The sequence below is a fragment of the Ictidomys tridecemlineatus genome, chromosome 11, assembly GCF_052094955.1.
Source record: "Ictidomys tridecemlineatus isolate mIctTri1 chromosome 11, mIctTri1.hap1, whole genome shotgun sequence".
Classification (NCBI taxonomy): domain Eukaryota; kingdom Metazoa; phylum Chordata; class Mammalia; order Rodentia; family Sciuridae; genus Ictidomys; species Ictidomys tridecemlineatus.
The window spans coordinates 3,379,835-3,398,417 of NC_135487.1; the positions used below are offsets into that span (position 1 = coordinate 3,379,835).

Consider the following 18,583-nt stretch of genomic DNA (forward strand, 5'->3'; position numbering starts at 1 on the left):
TCACTGACCAGTCCTCCCAGCTCCCAGGAGAATTTGGCAGCTGCTGGTCCCTGAGCCAGAAGAGGTGGGCACCCACCCCATCTTCCTCCTGGAAGCAGACTCACCCAGCTGACACAAAGCCAGAGAGTTAGCAAGGGTTGGTAGGAAGCAAGAATACCATTGAGGAAGCAAGGGCCACTCTGAGGGTGAGACAGGAGGGGGAGCCAAGCCAAAAAAAAAAAAAAATGACAAAGAGTGCAACTGCTTGGATTAGAAAAAAGAAAAACAGTTTGACAGCCCCCAAAATACTAACTCCTCCAGTCTCAAACTGCAGTGTTTCAGAACCAGCTGACTCCAGGTCGCTGCCATTGACCTGGGCCCTGGGCTGCTAGTGGGCATGCCAGTCAGCACTGAAGGAGGGACATAAGGCTGGAGCTGAGGCCACCATCACATCCAGGGGCCCAGGAGTGATCTAGGTTCCCTTCCACCCTCAGACACTGAGACCATAATGATCTCTTGGCACCCTTAGTGCTGGGAGAAAGGGGGGGGGGGCTGAGCACAGCAGGTGGTCAAGGGAAGTCCACTTGAAGGGGAACCCACTGGCCCAGCAGATGGACAATAACACATCCAGAGAGCAAGAAGTGCTGCCCAGACAATAAACCATTAAAATAAGTCTGTAATGGGACCACACTTGAGCCAGAGGATCAAAGAGGGTCCTCCATGGTAGCACTGGAGCTGGGACCCAAATGGCCAAGAGAAACCTCTGAGCAGAGGAAAGAGGAATTCAAGCAGAGGTCACAGTCAAGGCCCAAGGACAAGACAGAGCGAGGATAAAGGGGCATGGAGTAGAAGAGGATGGACCCAGGTTCCAAGCTCTGATTTGTGTTCAGAGGTGACCCCAGCTCCAGGGGCGGGGGGTGGTCAGTGAGAATAGGCTGGGAGGTTCTGGAAGGGTTCAGAGACATGGAAAGGAGCTTGAGCCTCGGAGGCAGAGCGGCTCATCTGGTAGCTGGATGGGGCTGGAATCCCTAGGCAAGGAGGGCAGGAGCAGGACATCTTCTCTGCCAGGCTTTGGGGACCACTCCTGGAGGCCCTGGGGACAACATCCCCCCTGCCTTGGAGAAAAAGGAAGAATGAGGGGCAGAAGGGAGATTATGACCAAGACCCAATTCTCCGGCCCTAAGAATGAGTTGGGTGTCACCAGCCCGGCATTATGCCCCTCCCCCCTTCTCCTTCCTTCCCCAAACTCAGTACCCCAATACAACCAGAGAGAGCCAGAGTAAGGCAGGAAAGGACAGGGGACTCCATCAAGAGGTCTGCAGTCCCAGAAATGAGGCTGTCCATGCCTGCTCAGCTGTCCACCACCCCATCAGTGCCACAAAGGGCCACACCCCAAACACCACAGGGAGTCTCACTGAGGAAAACAGTGAGCTAGCTTACTGAGAAGCTAGTCTCCAAGCTGGAAAGCAAACACAGGTACTTCCCATGTGCTGGGCCTCTGTATTCCCCTCCCAGGAATGGGTCTGATCCCACCAGCCTGGGAAGGTCACAGCTACTGTCCAGACAACCCTACCCCATGTGGGGACACCCCAGCAGCCTCTTTGCTAACTTGGCCTTACTGCAAGGTGAGGAACAGCCTCCTGCAGAGGCCCCAGAGTCAAAGCCATTAGGCAAACAGAAATGGGGAGAGGGGCGGGGACGTGGCCACCTGGGGGACTCCCCACAGCAGCGAGAAGGTGCCAAGGAGCCTCAGGGCTGCTGCACCCCAACAGAAGTGAAGAGGTGCCACTGTGGCATGTTCTCATGCCCTGAGAAGACATAAAACATCCCTGAGGGCCAGATGCACATTCTGGGACGGAAAGATCCTCGGGCCTCACAGCTGAGGAGTCCAGGAGGGGCGCTGAGCAGCGGAGGAGGGCGGCTGGCCAGGCCCTGCCCAGGCGGGCCAGGTGGGAAAACGTCGGAACAAATGGCGGGCAGCTAACTGAATGGTTATCCTGTAAGGCAACCCCTCCGCACCAAATCCATTCTCGCTGAAATCCTGAATTCTGAGAGAGAAAAGGAGAGAGCCGGCCAGGGCAGGGGCGGCGGCCCTGGGGCGCCAGGCCCCAAGCCACAGCAGCAGGGTGGGCTGGAACGCCGCTACGCTGGGCGACAGGGGGCCGGAGACGGCGCGGGCGCTAGGGTGCGCCAGGAGGACGCCGGCGGCCCTGGCAAAGTGCAGGGAGCGGCGGTCGCAGCGCCCAGCGGCCGGGAAAAGGGAGCGGGAGTCCCATCCCGCGCGCCCCAGCTCGCAGCCCTCGCGGGCCCGAAGGAAGCCTCCCATGCCGGACGCCTTCAGATCCCCAAACACAGCCTGTCCTCGCCCCGCTGCCGGCCCCACCCAGGCCGCCCTAGCGCCGAGACGCGCGGGGCCGGGTCCCGCCTGCCCGCGGCGAGGCCAGGGGCGCGCGGCGGCCAGGCGAGAGGCGGGTGCGCCGCGCCAGCAGCGCGCGATTCCCGCCCCCTTCAAGGGCACGCGGGCTGACCCTGGCGGCGCCGCGCCCCCTCCCCGCCCGGGCGCCCGGCGCAGGCCCCTGCCCACAGTCCTCCGGCCCGCGCCGCAGCCGGGGTCCGGGTCGCACCCCGCCCTGGGTCGCCCGCGCGCTGCGCTCCAGCGCTCGCCCTGCCCTGCGCCCTTGGCCGCGCGGCGCCAGCAGGGCGGGAGCACAGCCCGCAGCCCGGGCGCTCCTCCCGCGCCGCGCCAGCCCCGCCGCGCCGCCCCCGCCGCCCGCTCCGGCCCGGGTCCCGCGGGTCCCGGCGCCCCCACTGCCCTGGCCTCGGGGCGCCCCTGCGCCCCCTCACCTGACATCTCGTCCTCGTTCTCCATCTCCTCGGCGAACAGCCGCGGCAGCTCCTCCTCGGTGCCCAGCGGGCCCCGCATGCCCGGCGCGGGGGGGAGGGGAGGTGGGCGCCCCCCTCCCGCCGGGCGCGGTGCCAGCCTTAACCCGTGCGCTGCCGGACGGGCGCGCGCGGCGGGCGAGGCGGCCTCGGCGAGAAGATGGCGGACGCCGGCCCCCCCACCCCCTAAACCTCCACCCCCCCGTCTCGACCCCCCTTCCTCCGGCCGCCTTAGCCCGCACCCGCACAGCCCGGGCCGCTCCGCCCACCGCGCCCGGCAGCCCCAGTCCCGCAGCCGGCCGAGGGTGGCGGCGGCAGCGCCGGCGGCACGGCGGCAGGCGGGGGGGCGGCACACATGCCCGGATTGTGACGTCCAGTCTGGTTGCTGTGGCAACCCCATCCCATCGTTCCGGCAGCGGTACTAGTTAACAGCACAGAACAAGTTGGGGGGACTAGTCCTGTGCCGCCGGGTGAGCGTGGGAGACAGGGGCGCTCCGACAGGGGGAGCCGTCGAGGCGCCCGCGAGCCCGGGGACCCGACGGCCAAGCGGGCTGCGGGGACTTGGCGGCCCTAGCGCAGGAGCAGGCGGGGAAACGCCGCCCCCGCGCGCCCAGAGCAGAGCCAGCCACAGCCGCCCCGCCCACGGAGGCGCCGGGCCCGGGTCCCCAAGGGCGCGGAGGCGGGGTCTCCGGGGCTGCGAGGAGGAAGCGCCCCACTAGGCTGACACGCGCCAAGACCCGCCCCGCACCCGGTTCCGGCCTTGACATGCTTCTAATCTCCTCTCTCAACCCATTTCGAATGAAGACTAGAAGAAAAATGTGGTCTGCATTTGGGGAAGGGACGTTCTGGAGACAGTGGGGCTGATTCCGTGAGGATGCTTGTGCCCACCCCCCACGTGTCTTCTTCCAAAGCAAGCCTCCTGGACTGATTCCAATTCCTACACATCCAGATCCCTGGGGGTTGTGTGGCCCTGCGTGGTCTGCGCCCCAAACTCCCACTCAGAAGCAACACCTGTGGCGAAACGCGAAGGAGCCTCCGCTGCCAAAGGTAAGAAAGGAGGCCTAAGCCCTGCAGGAGCTAGACGAATTTTAAGTGAGTGCATTCAGTCTCGCTGCAGCAAGTCTTAAAGCTACTTTAAAAACGCGCGGAAGTTTCAGTGACCCGCAGGATCACCAACTCTTATCCCTGAAGGACCAGTAAGACGGGCAACTTCATCTCACTACCTGTAGCCAGACCCGTGAGAGGTCCACTGGAAACCCGCTGCAGCCACGGAAGCCAGGCTCTGCCTGACTTGGGAACCTCAAGGCGATGGAAGAGGAATATAGGGCAAACCCTCTGGTCTTGGCTTAGCACCTGTCCCACCCAGGCATCCATCACCAGGAGGGTTTTCCCTGCCCTGGCACTTTTGGAGAATCATGAAAATTGTATCCACTTGGCTGAAGGACCCCAGAGGGAGACCTCTTTGGGGAGGTTGCTACAACCCATGCTGCTGGACAGCTGTATCTATGGCCCAGGGAGGGTTGTAAAGGTTTTGGGCAAAGCTTTATCCTGGTGCAACCCAAGTTAATTGCCATTGAGCCCCAAAATCTCTTTTTTCATCCTAGGCAAAGGCAGGTCTGTCCAGCCTTCCAGGATCAAAGTGCAAGGTACTGAGAATCCACTTCATCTCTCAGGTCTTTCTTTTTTTCTTGGCAATGGGGATTGAACCTATAAGCGCTTTACTACTCAACTATATCCCCAGTCCTTTTTTGAGACCGGGGCTTGCTAAATTGCTGAGGCTGGCCATGAACTTATGATCCTCCTACCTCAGCCTCCCAAGTCACTAGGATTACAGGTGTGTGCCACCATGCCTATTTTAAAGCACACTGTACATAAAGATGCTGGATCAGAATACTGCAGGCCACCTATCAGAGGAAAGGGGCAGTCAGCAGCAAGCAGGCTAAGGAACCAAAGGACCTCCCTCCGCAAAACTGTCCTCACCACTGATCAGCTAGCCAAGGGGAGCCCCAGATCACTAGGCTGGAGCCAGGCCTGCGTGTGTTCCCTGAAAGGCTTCTGGCTCTTTCAAGTCCACCTGTTTCCCTGACTCATAACTTCCCAGGGAAAAAACCCTACGCTTCACCAAACACACCCACCCTCCATCACCAGCACCCTGGTACAGCTAGTGGTGATCCCCCAACCCACTGCAGGGAATTTTGACTTAATATTTCTTAATACCAGAAAGCCCCCACCACGTGTGTGTGTGTGTATGAGTGCATACACACACACACACACACACACACACACACACACCATTAACCTTGGCTCCAATTCCCAAAGCAAGGCTGAGAAAGTCAAGATATCATTCACCATGGAAAAGCTCCAACTGCTTAATTTGCAACAAATTAGAGCCAAGATGCTCATCACTCAGGATGCTCTCCCTCCCTAGCCTGCTCTCCCCGTGACTGCTGCTGGGTAACATTAGCTAATACCCAAAAGGAAAGAAAGACAAAAACTGGGATAGTGGAAATAAATGGTTTTTTTTACTACAAATCATCAGTAATTTTAAAAGGAGAGTTCTTATTATTGTTAAAACTATTAAATGTGTGTCTTCAGTGACAATGGTCCCAAAATGCCTGATGTTAAAAGCAATCCCTAAAAAGGTGAACATTCAATAAACCGCAGTCACAAGAATAAGCCTATCATTAAGGTTATAGTTTCAGTAGACAAGACACTCATGTTTGCTAATCACAGAACTTGTAATTACACCTCAGTGGCAATTCAAAAATCACAATATTTTAAAAATATATTAGTTACAAAAGCATCAAGGAAAGTTTTTTCCCCTTAGAGTTGAAGAGATAATCACCTTCTGCACATAATGGTACTCATCCATGTGAATTTCTCATGGATAACCCAAGTCATACCTGGGGACCGTTCCTTCAAAACCTGTCTCCTCACCAAGACCACCTTGTTGGCTACTTCACTGATTTCAGGCTTCTGGAGGACAGTGACGCGCTTGTACCTAGAAAGATCAAGCCTCTGCTGGACACCTTCTGCTCAGCAGTGAGGAATTTCATCAGCCGGAATTTGGAAGTGTCCTCTGGTTGGAGGAACCATTGTCCTTCTGCAGACCAAGACCTGGCTTCTAATTGAGGCCTTTTCCTCCACATAGGGACCTTGCACAAACCACCTGGGGTGGTGGGGGAGGCAGGCAGTAGCTTCTCAGAAAGGGAGCCCCGGGCCACAGCCCTGAACCTGACAGTAGGCTTAAGCTTACTGATGGTGCAGCCTGGAATCCAGCGAAGGTCAGCGGTGAAGTCCCTCAGCAGGACAGTCCAGACTTGGAATGCAAAGGTCCTGCCTGGTCTAAAACAGCCCGAAGAAAACCAATGTGATTCTCAAATCCATCCCCAGAGCAGGAAAATGGCTGGATTAGAAATTACTGGGTTTTGTTCCCAGAAATAAGCACCATCACGGTACCTGTGTCCTTCAGCACCACCTTCTTGCTGAGACTGGAGAGCCCCCAACAGCAAGCCTCTTCCCACCTTCCTCTCCTCAGAGAATCCCCCTCGAAGGCTTATTCCCCCAAGTACAAACCCATTACCATGATTCAGCCAAAGGACTTCCCTCCAATGGCTACCCAGGGCTTCTGGCCCAGCAGCCTCATCCAAGAGTGCCCCCTTGGTACTGCCAGACCTGCAGCTGCTCCTTGTAAATGGTCCACATCCTAGGTTCCCCTCTCCTCCCCACTCACACTTCAAGAGTTTGGGGTCAAGCCCTGAGCACAAGAAAGCAGCTTCCAGGATCTCCTGAAGTTACCAAGAGGGACCACTGCCCCTTCAAGGGGATCCTTTTCACCTTCTAACCAACCAAGTGTCCCCTAAAAAGAATGAGGTTAAACATCCCCAGACAGCAACTGCCTTAAAGGCATCTGGTGTGAGTGCACTCCCCTCCCCCCTCGTGGCTCAACACTGCTCAAGGCACCAACAAGCAAGCTTGGGACTCTTGTGCCTCAACGCCCGGCTATTCCTGAGGACCATGACACTATTCCCCAGTCACAGAAGAGGGGGCTAAGTCTTCAGTAATTTTAACAGGAGAACTCTTATTATTGTTAAAGGGTCTCACTTTTAACAATAATTGAGCTCTTATTGTTAAAGGGTCTCACCTTCAGAAATGGTGAGACCCTGGCATACCACAGTCCTTCAGCTGCACTTGGGAGGAGGGCATTTGTGACAACCACAGTGCCAACATTCTATTTTGTGACTTAACGAGAACTTACATCACAGTTTAAAACTCAGTGATCCCAAGGTTTCGGGGCCCTGGCATTTCCAATCAGGCAGGTGAGGAACAGTACCAGACAGACAGAGGGAAATGGACCAAGAGGTGCCCTGGGTGGAGTTGCTGTGGCAGGAGCAATGTGACTCAAGCCTACACTATATATTTCCCACCAGAAAAAGGTATGGTTTGCAAAGCTCTTCTCCAGACTATGAAGCTCAGCCAACTCCAGAATCTCATGGAAGCAAACAGCAGAGTAAAAAATGAAGATTAAGGACATATTTTACTCCACACCTCATCAGCACTCAGAGAATAAAGGTTAACATATCAGTCCTTTAAAAAAAAAAAAAAAAGGCTTGCACAATAATAGTAGTCATGTGTTAGCCTCTTTAATATAAAACGTGATCAAACTCAATTACAAGAGTTCAAAAAGGCATAGAAAAACCAGTGAATTTCAATTTTATTACACTTCTTAAAATTGCAGAGGACCATTTAAAAAAAACCGCTAATCTTAGTCCAGGGTTAATTTTTTTAACAGCCAAACTAAGAATTACTACATGGAAACGCTATGCAACAAATTTGCAAACCCAAGTCACACACATAAAGTTAATAATCATGGTAAGGGACACAGCCAAAGAGCAACTGATGCCTCTGTTAGGTTTGAAAGAAATGCTGCCTTCTGTGAGGGCAGAGGAGAAATGTGCAAACAATTCTGCCTCAAGAAATTTGCATAGAAATAGAAAATGCAAGAGCCTTTGCCACAAGTGAAATTGCAAAACCTCAACATGTTAAGCTCAATCCAAGAAGCACCAAATGTTAAATTGGAGCCATGGTGGGACCTGGACATTTAATTTCCAGCTGTGCAGCTCAGAGAGCTGTCATTTCAGGTATGGAAATCAGGTGGAGGTCAGCTCTTTAAAACATGAATTTTTATACAGCATAATTACAACAAGGCAGACACTTGTGCAGAATTGTTTGGATTTCAGAAGGTTTCATTGTTATCAGGCTCTTTCAATGATGTGGCCACTGATGCCCTTCCCATTATCAAGTCCCCTAGCCTCTGCATACATTTGACACGAAATCCCAAGCAGACATACCATTTCACAGGAGTTTTTGTGTGATATTGGGGATGGAACCCAGGGCTTTATTCATGTTAATCAACTCTTCTACCACTGGGGACTTTAGACATGAAGTCCAGTCATGGTCTTATGTGGTGTAGAAACAACTATTTCCTGGGCAATTCCCAAATCCTCAGCAAGAAACATTCCCCAATGGCCTCTCAAGCCCCACTCCAAGCAATCCTCTGGAGCCCTGGGCATCAAATGGCTCCCCTCTAGGGAACTCACAGATTGCCACTCTATTGATGTCTCCAGCTCCCTCTGCTGGAGGCCAGAGTGACAGTCTGTGGCAAAGACTTGTAGAAATATTTACAAATTCATTTTTATACAATTGCTCTCCAAACCCTTTTGTGAAGGGTAGAACACAGCAAAGCTAAAGGATTACATTTTATTGGCATAGAAAGAAAAAGGATTAGCGTACATAGTTGTGAGCATTAAAAGTAATTTGTAATTTAAAATGAAGACAGAAGTCTAGAAACCCGCATGTCATTGACACTGCCATTTCCCACAAGGCTATCTTAGAACAATATCACTAGTTTTGTTTTTAATGAATGAGAAACCGCACATTGAGTCCCTCAATCTTCCTTTGAGAAAATAACCAAATACAATTGTACTTTTAAAAATAAAATAGAGACCAAGTGAAGCTTGCATCTCCACACCCTCAATCTACTGCTCAGTGCTGGACACTCCTTAGTGCCCTTCCATCAGCCTTCTCCTCCTACTTTGGTTACTACTGTAAGAAATGAAATTTCCAAGCAGAAAAGAAAAGGTAATCACAAGTAAGCGAGTGGAAGCCCATAAAGCCCATCTGCCATGGTTCCCATTCTCTGTTCGAGTCACACTGCAGAGATACAAGGATAAACCACTGTTTTGGTTCCCAAGTTTTATTCAAGAACTCATACAAAATATTCCAGATAAAAGAGTTTTAATCCTCATCTTCCTCCTCCTCTTCATCCTGGTTAATCTGGAAGTAACGTAATTCATAACTCTCTTTGCTGTTAGCGACTACACGCAACCAGTCGCGTAGATTATTCTTCTTCAAATACTTTTTGGTGAGATATTTCAAATACCTGCAGAGAAAGGACACTTAAGAACTATGCTAGACAGATGGCCTTCTTGCATTCTGAGACATTTTAACTTTTACACAAACCATACATTCAAAACCATTGCACTGGGGCTGAGGATGTGGCTCAAGTGGCAGCGTGCTTGCCTAGCATACGTGAGGCACTGGGTTCGATTCTCAGCACCACATAAAAACAAAGTAAAGATATTGTGTCCACCTAAAATTAAAAAAATAAATATAAAAAAACCCAACACATTACACTAAAGATGTTTTCCCAACCTTTCAAAAAAAAAAAGATAAAGAAAACATACTCAGCTAGTGCACTAAAAAGAATGTCAGACATGAGTCACCTAATTGACCGTAAAAAGGAGAACAGATTAGCAAATGTAATAGTTGTCTGTTAAACAGCAGCAAACAACTGCCAAATGGTTTGTAAGTGACCACTGCAGAAAAAGATGCCAGAGTAAACTGACAGGCAAAAAATCTTAACACCTGCACTGAGAAACACTGCGCTTCCTAGGAGCTCTAAGGACTCCACACCCCTCACAGACCAGAACTCCTGTGGTGTAGGTCCGCTGCTTGGTAGGTTGCCCATTTCTCAGGTGCAATGATCACTGCCCAATGCAGGGGTCAGAGTGCACCCTGCTACTATCCTCCCTCCAGCAGAGTGGTCAGATATTTTTGAGACAGGTCTTACTGTGTTGCCCAGGCTGGCTCTGAACTCCTGGGCTAATGAATCCTCCCTCCTATTTCAGCCTCCTGAGTAGTGGTACTATGGGTGTGTGGCATAGCACATGGCATAAAGGTATGGTTTGGAGGGTGCTTTTGTGTGTATGTACAGTCCTGGTGATGAACCCAGGCCAGACAAGCACTCTACACTGGGCTGCACTCCAGCTGTGCTCAGATTTTTTTCAATTCATCTACCCAACTACAGCATGAGCAAAAGCGGGAGCTTCTCAATCACTAGAAAATGGAAGGCAGTGGCCAGCTTCTGTGGCCAATATCCTCATGACATGGAGATGACCCAACCTGTAAGTGTTTGTTCCCTGATCCGTTTGCTTGTGAAGCCCTGAGGTTCCACATCCTCATGAAGTCACAAAAGGAAAAGGGACCACAATGCAGCACAAACCACCTCCCAGGCAAATTATCCTCTCCATGCCTGTTTCTCCTACTACAAAATTGAACACAAAATACTTACCAGCTCTTCAGACTACCACAAGGACTACATGAAATGTATAGGTAAATCTTGACTTATTAGCAAGAACCCAAATGCTAGTGACCCAAGAAATTAACCAAGAAAGGAGCACTGGTTAGCAGCCAAAGCAATCTGCAGGGCTGAAGATTCAGACCAAACCTACCCACTCTTTCCATTTAAGGATTCTCTTGTCATTTATTATTTGTACCATACTATATTCAAATGACATGTTTAAAATCTCATTAAAAAAAAAAAAAAAACTCTCTAGAAGGCAGTATAGTGGCCCACACCTGAAATCTCTATAATCCTAGCAACTCCAGAGGCTGAGGCTCTAACTAACTTGGCAAGACTATCTCAAAATTTAAAAATGAAAAATAAAAAGGGCGGGGATGTAGCACTCCTGGGTTCAATTCCCAGAACAAAATAGATAAAAAAATAATAGAGAGATAGAAAGTCCAGAGATAAGGGGGCAGGATCTAGATTAAGAAACACCCTTAAACGTTTCAGGAAAACTATTATCAGCAAGAAGGGAAAGCCACAGAAGATTAAAGTTCCTTCCCTCCACGAGGGAAAGATGAGAAAATCTTTGAACACTAAAGAAAAATGTGTCAGGGGACATCCTCATAACAGATGCTAACGAGGTCTCAGGAAGGGCTGAGGCTGTAGCTTAGGGGTAAAGTGCTTGCCTCGCACATGTAGGCATGGGTTCAATCCTCATCACCACATAAAAATAAATATTGTGTTTATCTACAACTAAAATATATATATTAAAAAAAGGTAGGGGGATGTGTCTCAGGAAGATAGTGAAATCTTCCAAAGGCCGTTACTGCCAGAGCCTCACAGGTTGAATGTCTGAGCACCATGCAGGTCCCACAGCTGTCCTGTCTCTTCCTCTATCAAATCTCCTTTCCAGCAATTAGAGGAACTCAGCCAGAAAGGCCTCCATACCTCACTGAAAGGCTTAACTACAACCAGTGTATGCTGGTACACCCTAAAATTTCCCTCTACCTAATACAATATGAGGAAAGCTCCTTGGGGCTGGGGTTGTGGCTCAGTGGCAGAGTGCTTGCCTTGCATGCATGAGGCCCTGGGTTCGATCCTCAGCACCACATAAAAATAAATAAATAAAAGTGAAGATATTGTGTTTATCTACAACTAAAAAAATTTTAAAAATAAATATTTTTTTTTTTTTTTTTTTTTTTTTTTTAAATATTTATTTTTTAGTTCTCGGCAGACACAACATCTTTGTTGGTATGTGGTGCTGAGGATTGAACCCGGGCCGCATGCATGCCAGGCGAGCGCGCTACCGCCTGAGCCACATCCCCAGCCCCAAATATTTTTTTTTTAAAAAAAGAAAGCTCCTGAGAATATGCCAGGCCTTTGCTAAGAAGTGGGTATAAACAAGCCGAACTCTGTAAAATGACATGTAGTCTCTCAACCTCATCCTCCTGTAAGTAGGGTAGTAGAGACAAAAGAACTCCTCCCGCCCTCTTGAAAAGGCCCACAGCAATGAACTGCAATGGCTTCAGTCCCAGCTGAGCTCCAGATTCCTTATCCAATGCCACATAACACAGAGAATAAAGATGGAATTAAAATTGAAAGTTGGGCTGGGGATGTGGCTCAAGCGGTAGCGCGCTCGCCTGGCATGCGTGCGGCCCGGGTTTGATCCTCAGCACCGCATACAAACAAAGATGTTGTATCCGCCAAAATCTAAAAAATAAATATTAAAAAAATTCTCTCTCCCTCTCTCTCTCTTTAAAAAAAAAAAAGTGAAAGTTGCTCACTGTGATCTAAAAGCAGAAGGAGCAAGATCTTCATTTTTAATGCAGTCTAAGCAAGTCTAAGCACCTTTACTATCTGCAATACTTTAGCCTGTGAAAGACAAACTTTAAATGACCAAAGTTGAGTACTGAGAACTACTGTGCTGACACATGCTGTCTGTCTTCTTGCACTAAGCACTGTTCCAGTGATTAGCAGATGCAACCACCAAACAAACCGCTGGTGGCCACATTCCCATGCACTGGGGTGGGCCAGAGCAGTGACACCCGCCTTCCATACCTTTTGGAAAAAGGCACCTCAGATGTTACAGTGATCTTGCTTTTGCTCCTTTCAATGGTCACAACACCTCCACCAAGATTTCCAGCTTTTCCATTCACTTTGATTCTCTCTTGGAGAAACTGCTCCTGTAGAAAGGAAATTATCAAATTGACCAATTAAAGGACAGGTTCACCTGTGTCAACAGCATATTTTGCTTGTTTTCCCAATACTAAACCACATAGTTGCCTTGCCGCTTTATTTATTCCTTTTTGTTGTTGTTGTTGTGGAGATTGAACCTAGGACCTCGTTTAAGCTAGGCAAGTACTCTACCACTCAGCTACATTCTCAGTTGCTTTTTAAATTAGATTTGAATGACAACAAATTTTCAGCTACTCAGAGTCTGAACTATTCAGCCTTATTTACATGCACTATGACCATACTGTCCACTCGCGAACATATATGACTGTCTCCAAGGAAGATCAAATTCGCCTCCACATGGAAGTCTTAGCCAGCAACTTACTCTTGGGTCACATTATAAAAAATAGAGGGGAAACCCAAAGTCAAACTTTTATAAGGAACACACAAGCAAGGCTGCAAGTACTTCAGAATCCAAGGAGCATGCAGCACCGTTCTCAACACTTCCAGAGAAGATGAGCACCAACATATAGTAGCCAAAACCATTCCATGCCTAGGGCCATGTGGATGGTACAGCAGAAGGGGCAGTAGGCCCAGGGATACACTCTGCACACCACCTAGTACAAGCATGGGCAAGCCACATCTCTGGCTTTAGGAATCTTGATCCAAAAAGGACTTTTCTGGTTTTTTGGCTATAGCAACAAGATAAAGTCTCTTTCAGCCTAAAACTTCAAAATTTTCAGGGCTAAAGATGTAAGTCAGTAGAAGAATGCTTGCCTAGCAGTAACAGAGGCCCTGAGTCTCCCCCCAGGACCATGATTTTTAAAAAAGGGGTAGGGGGGCTAGGGATATAGCTCAGGGATAGAATGCTTACTTGGCATATGTGAGGCCTGGGTTCAACCCACAGCACATTAAGGGGGAAAAAAAAAAAGGCTATGCATTCTCTTTTTAAAAACTCCAACTCAAAAGGTTAACTGCAGATGGGGCCAACTGATTAGGTCAGAAATCTTGCATTGTGCATCCTAAGTTCATAAATGACCTAAGTTTTCCACCCTGAGGAGGTTTCTAGAAGAAAAGACATTCATACAGATGAGTTGCTAAGGAATCAGCTGGACTGGACTGGCCTGACCTGCAAAGAAGAGGCAGGGGAGGCCTGGGATACCACTGAGATACCCAACAAGAAAACAACACCAGTGTTAGGAGGGAAAAAAAGGCCACAGTGAAAAGTAAGAAGTCATGAGACAGAAGAAATAAGTCACCTGAGGGACTTCTTGAAGAATAAGAACACAACGGGCACCCTTGTAAAGGGAATAAGCAATGAGTGATTGTAAGCCAAGTTTTTAACTTTTTTTTTAATTTGAAAATTATTTTTGTAATAATCTTGGCAACAGAAGTGTCAAGAGTTTGAAGAGCAAATGTAAATTCAGGAGACTCCTGCACATAAATACTAAGTCCAAATTCCCCAAGAGCAGCTGTGAGAGCCAAAACCAAGCGACAGTCAAAACGCACCAGTGAGATTATTTCATAATTCTAGATTGAAGTGGAATACAAGAAGGTTGGGGAATGGCAACAAATATAGAGGCAAAAATCCATACAAGGTTTGGGGGAAAAAAATGTCAATGACAATTCAGCAAGCAGGACATTTTAAAGTTAACACTGAAGCTCAGGAGCGCTGCCATCTGTCTGAGAAGCCACAGTGAGATGCAAGATGAGGCTGCCCATCACTTAATGCTTCAACTTACCAAAGTGCAAGGGCAGTACTGGTCCCAATGGAGCTCCAGTGGTAACTTTAAAGTAAAAGCATCTACGATAACTAACAGGGAGGAGGGAAATAAAATCATACTCCACCTGTGTGCTGGAACCACCTTACTTATGTTAAACCTTTCTCATTTATTCCTCATAACTGATGCACAGAGAAAGTGGAACTTGAAAGAAGTAATTTGCCTGTGCTCCTCAGAGGTTAAGTGCGGAGTACCTACATGCCTAAACACAAAAATGTACCCCAGTAGGCTTTTCAACAGCATCTCAAAAGGCTCATCACCTCCCAAGTCCACAGTGGCAAGCAGGATGGAACTTACGAAATTGGCAGCATCCATGATTCCATCTTCTACAGGGTGAGTGCAATCAAGGGTGAATTTCAGAACCTGCTTCTTTTTTTTGCCCCCCTTCGCCACAAGCTTTTTCTGAGAAAGTACACAAATAACACAGATGAAGCTCCAACCAGTTAAAAAAAAAACAAAAAGCCCATGCAAATACAAAACCCATGGAAATGGGTTCCCTTGCAAGAGCACCAGGAGTCATGCGTTACCCAAGAGCAGCAAAGGGCTAACAGAAGGTGCTATTCTACAAGCTTAGGGGACTTGGGGTGGGGGGCGATATTTGAAATGAGGAAATGAAGTCTTGTTCCATTTAACCTTTCCAGTCTCCCCCTTACAAACAGAATCCTACAATTAAACATTTCCCTTTTCTTGCTATAAAATTTCCAAATACAATTTCAAGACCTGCTCCTTTATTTTACTCCAGGATCAGACCACAAGCAGCAAATGTCTTGCATACCCAAAACAATGCTAAAGAGAAATCAACCCTTGGTCCATGTACCACACATAACTCTCACTCATTTTAGCTCTTCTCCCTTAAACCTGTCTCTCCTGCACACTCAGGACAGCAAAGGAAACGGCACAGAATCCTGACCACTGGTGCACTCCAGCTTGAACAACCGGTTAAAGCTAAAACTTAGGATCTTAGTATAACAATATTGTCAACAAGTGCAGGTCTTTGACTAATGGTTTAAACTATCAATTAGTATTTCCAAGTCATGAGGCAAAGGAAAGTTTCTTTACTTTTAAAAACAAGCTTCATCTTCTCCCTCTACAACCTCCTGATGCCACTAAGTTACCTGTATTTCTACTTTAAAAAGCTTTGCAGAATCTAAACTGACCGTTTCAAGAACACATCTAACATCCCTCCCTTTACATTTAAAAGGTCTAAAACTTGTATTAATTGGGCAATTTTTCAAACAGTTACTGCAAAACTTACTTAAAAGCAAGGGGGATGATGGGAGGCTTTAAAATCTAACCCCGGAAACACACCGATCAGCAGGCACACCTACTCTCAATGGGCCTCAGCGCCCACCCAGGTTTTAAACCAAACGCACACAAATGCACAGAAACGTTTAAAAGCCCACCAGGCAGAAAGACCTAGGGATCCGGAAGTGAGAAGCAGGGAAAACAGCTTTCCACACGTAACCCCGGAGGAGGGCGAGCAGCCGAGACGCCGCACAGCGGAGCTGGGCCCGGCTACGGGACCCGACCTGCGGCCTCCGCCCGACACCACCGGGGCCCGCACAGCTGCGCCCGGGAAGCTCGTTTTCCCCAGGCCAGGCCGGCGCTGCGCGGACCACGTCCGCCGGTCTCCAAGCCGGGCTACCCAACGCCCCGCTCCCCGTCCCCGCCCCCCGCCCAGGCAGCCAGGCTCAGGCCCAGGACCGAGGCCCGCCAGCCCGCGACCTCCAGGCCCCAGCCGCCGCCGGACCCACACGAGGTCCCCGGCCGAGCCGCCGCCCCGAAGCTCCCGGCTCTCCCGCACGGCCTCGGGCAGCGGCCTCCTCCGCCCACAACGTGCCGGGCCCAGCGACTGCCCCGGCCCACTCCGACCGGCTGCCGGGCCGCTCGGGCCAGACACTGCAGAGCGCCGTCCCCCGCGAGCCTGGGCGGGAGCCAACCTGGCGGGGCCCACGTGCCGCGCCCGGGGCCGAGGCCTCACGCGGAGCCATACTAACCACGGGCGCCATGGCGGCAGCGGAGGCAGAAAGGGAGGTGGGCGCACTACGCAGACGCAAAGAGCCCGCGGCGCGCAGGGCACGCAGGGCACAGGCAGCACGCATCAACTCCGCCCCGCCCCCCGATCGCCGCGGCTCGGCCCGGCTGAGCACGATCGGGGAGCGATTGGTTTTCCCTGAATGCAAAGTTTTATGCTCACCCCGGGTTGCGGGGAGAGGAAGGGGGCCGGGCGGTCTGTTCCACTGAGAAGGATCGGAGGGGGGAGCCTGGCTGGACGAGCCCAAAGAGAAACAAGGGGGCTGGCTCTGCTTTTGAAAACCTTGGAAAGAAAAAAAAAAAAAATTAATAAGGAAATTCACTAAACCGAAAATAGCCAGATAGTGGGATGGGAATCGAACCCACCAACTTGGGAATGTAAGGAATCCCTTTTGGCCACGGGGAAAACGGGATCAGAAGTCCTAATGCCCGGGACACTATTTCTTCGTCCTGTCTAAAAAGCCCAGCTTGGAAGCTCGTGCCAGGGGACCGTCCCTCCCGCGCTGGCCCACCTTGTGTAGCCAGTGTTCGTCTCCAGTGTGATCCCTCCATGGTCTCAAATTCGAGCCTGCATCCTCCAGTCACCCACCACTCCTAGCCATCTAGTTTCCCAGTTGCGAAGTCTTCTGACAAAGGACCACCCAGGGCTGAAGTTCCAATTCGGTGGGTTTCTGGGGTCTGAGATCTGCATATCTGGAACTTCCAGAGGATGCTGGTGCTGCCGGTCCACTGGTCACACGTGGAAAAGCAGGGCCTTCATCCACTTTTCACCCTTTGTGTCCTTGTAGAGTTACATTCCAGGACCCTGGATTGTGATCATTGGGTTGCATACCCCTGCCAATCCTGTCACCTGACTTGTGTACTCACCCATCAAAACCCCAATCCTGGCTTATTGGAAGAAACCCACTCTATACTGACTGGTCTAGGTCAACTGACTTCTGGTGCCAGTAGACGGGGCTCCAAAGCCACCTGCTATTCTTGACTTTGCAGTGCTGAGGCTGGGTTCTGCAAACACTTCTGCTTTGGCAGCTCTCCCCAGTCAGGCTCTATAATAGGGGATTTGCTTCCTGCTTGTTCTATTGGTGTCTCCCACTCTTGTCTCTCGGCAGTGGTGGTTGGAACATTCCAGAAGCATCAGAGGAATACAATTTGCAGTCATTTCAACACGTGGAGAACCAGTTTCATTTTTTTCTCAGAGTCCCAGCAGTGTAGCACCTGCTCCTCAGATGTCTGAGGTTCAGCTCCCCAGAGCTGCAACATCATACCAGGAAGAAGTGATAGCACCTTTCTTCAGGTGCTACTTTTCTTATTTTACCCCTTCAAGCATCCAGGCAGTAAGTCTTCAGACCTAGTTAACATCCTTGGGTTGTGGTGTAGCTCAGTGGTAGAGTGCTTACCTAGCATTCTTAAGGTCCTGGGTTCCATCCCCAGCATTACCAAAAAGAAAAACAATTCTTTGGTTATGTTAAAAACTACAGACAAACCAAGTTAAGATGGTTCTACTTAGATTTTTTGTCTTTATAGATGGTGGGAAAGCAATATGCTTTCAGTAGAAACTGTACTTTTGACTTTCCATAGTTCCCTGGGCTAGTGAGATACCATCTCTAACAATGCTGGGTGGCGTCAGTTGGAAGGGTGGGTAACCAATACTCTATGTGCTGTGTTGCAAGCTGGGGTCCTCAGTAGGTTAGATGTATTACATGCATCTTAGACTTATGATATTTTCAGTTTATAGATTTATTGGGACCTGACCCCACTGCAAGTGTCATGTCGGGGAGTATTGGTAGCATAGTGTCTCCCGATTAAACCTTGACTGGTATACTCCTGAAACCTAAAATGCTCTCCTAAGTGACTATTTAACACCTCTGGTCAGAGTGCCAGCCCCTCCTCCCCAAACCTCCCTCAAAACTATTGATTCCATTGCTCTTTCTCTGAGAGCAGACACTCCTGTGTCACATCTGACCATCCAGCAACAGCTACATCCCCATATTGTCTCTCCTGCTGCTTTTGAAAAAATGCCCTTACTTGGGCTGGGGTTGTGGCTCAGTGTTGGACTGCTTGTCTAGCATGTGTGAAGCACTGGGTTCGATTCTCAGCACCACATATA

The 18,583-nt window shown here is 49.9% G+C and overlaps 2 protein-coding genes across 7 annotated transcripts in view; both read right to left on the reverse strand.

Moving 5' to 3' along the window:
* Positions 1 to 3,023, reverse strand: part of Chd5 (chromodomain helicase DNA binding protein 5) — a 59,235-nt gene extending 56,212 nt beyond the window's left edge. For 3 of the 5 annotated variants that reach the window (XM_078025092.1, XM_078025091.1, XM_078025088.1), the window contains exon 1: positions 2,824 to 3,022. In XM_078025092.1, the coding sequence (XP_077881218.1) occupies positions 2,824 to 2,902 (79 nt within the window). In that variant the 5' untranslated portion in view covers positions 2,903 to 3,022. Of the gene's footprint in view, positions 1 to 2,823 lie in introns of all 5 variants that reach the window. The other 2 variants (XM_078025089.1, XM_078025090.1) reach the window with 1 other exon arrangement.
* Positions 3,024 to 9,099: 6,076 nt separating this feature from the next.
* Positions 9,100 to 16,591, reverse strand: Rpl22 (ribosomal protein L22). 2 transcript variants are annotated; one of them, XM_078025130.1, is made up of 4 exons: positions 16,440 to 16,591; positions 14,740 to 14,844; positions 12,548 to 12,672; positions 9,100 to 9,301 (listed from the first exon to the last, which is right to left on the reverse strand). In XM_078025130.1, exons 1-4 carry the CDS (start codon positions 16,542 to 16,544, stop codon positions 9,157 to 9,159), a joined length of 480 nt encoding a protein of 159 aa, XP_077881256.1. In that variant the 5' UTR covers positions 16,545 to 16,591; the 3' UTR covers positions 9,100 to 9,156. The 2 variants fall into 2 exon arrangements, with proteins under 2 accessions (XP_077881256.1, XP_077881255.1); XM_078025129.1 differs by having other exon boundaries at positions 16,383 to 16,518.
* Between the last annotated feature and the right edge of the window lie 1,992 nt (positions 16,592 to 18,583).

Bases quoted from the DNA above. Each gene is read 5' to 3' on its own strand.
- Rpl22 (XM_078025130.1), bottom strand. From the start codon at position 16,544: ATGCGTGCTGCCTGTGCCCTGCGTGCCCTGCGCGCCGCGGGCTCTTTG. The intron at 12,673-14,739 runs GTAAGTTCCATC...TCCTTTCTACAG, and splicing joins TCATGGATGCTGCCAATTTC to GAGCAGTTTCTCCAAGAGAG. The intron at 9,302-12,547 runs GTATGGAAGGCG...CTTTCTCTGCAG, and splicing joins GAGGTGCCTTTTTCCAAAAG to GTATTTGAAATATCTCACCA.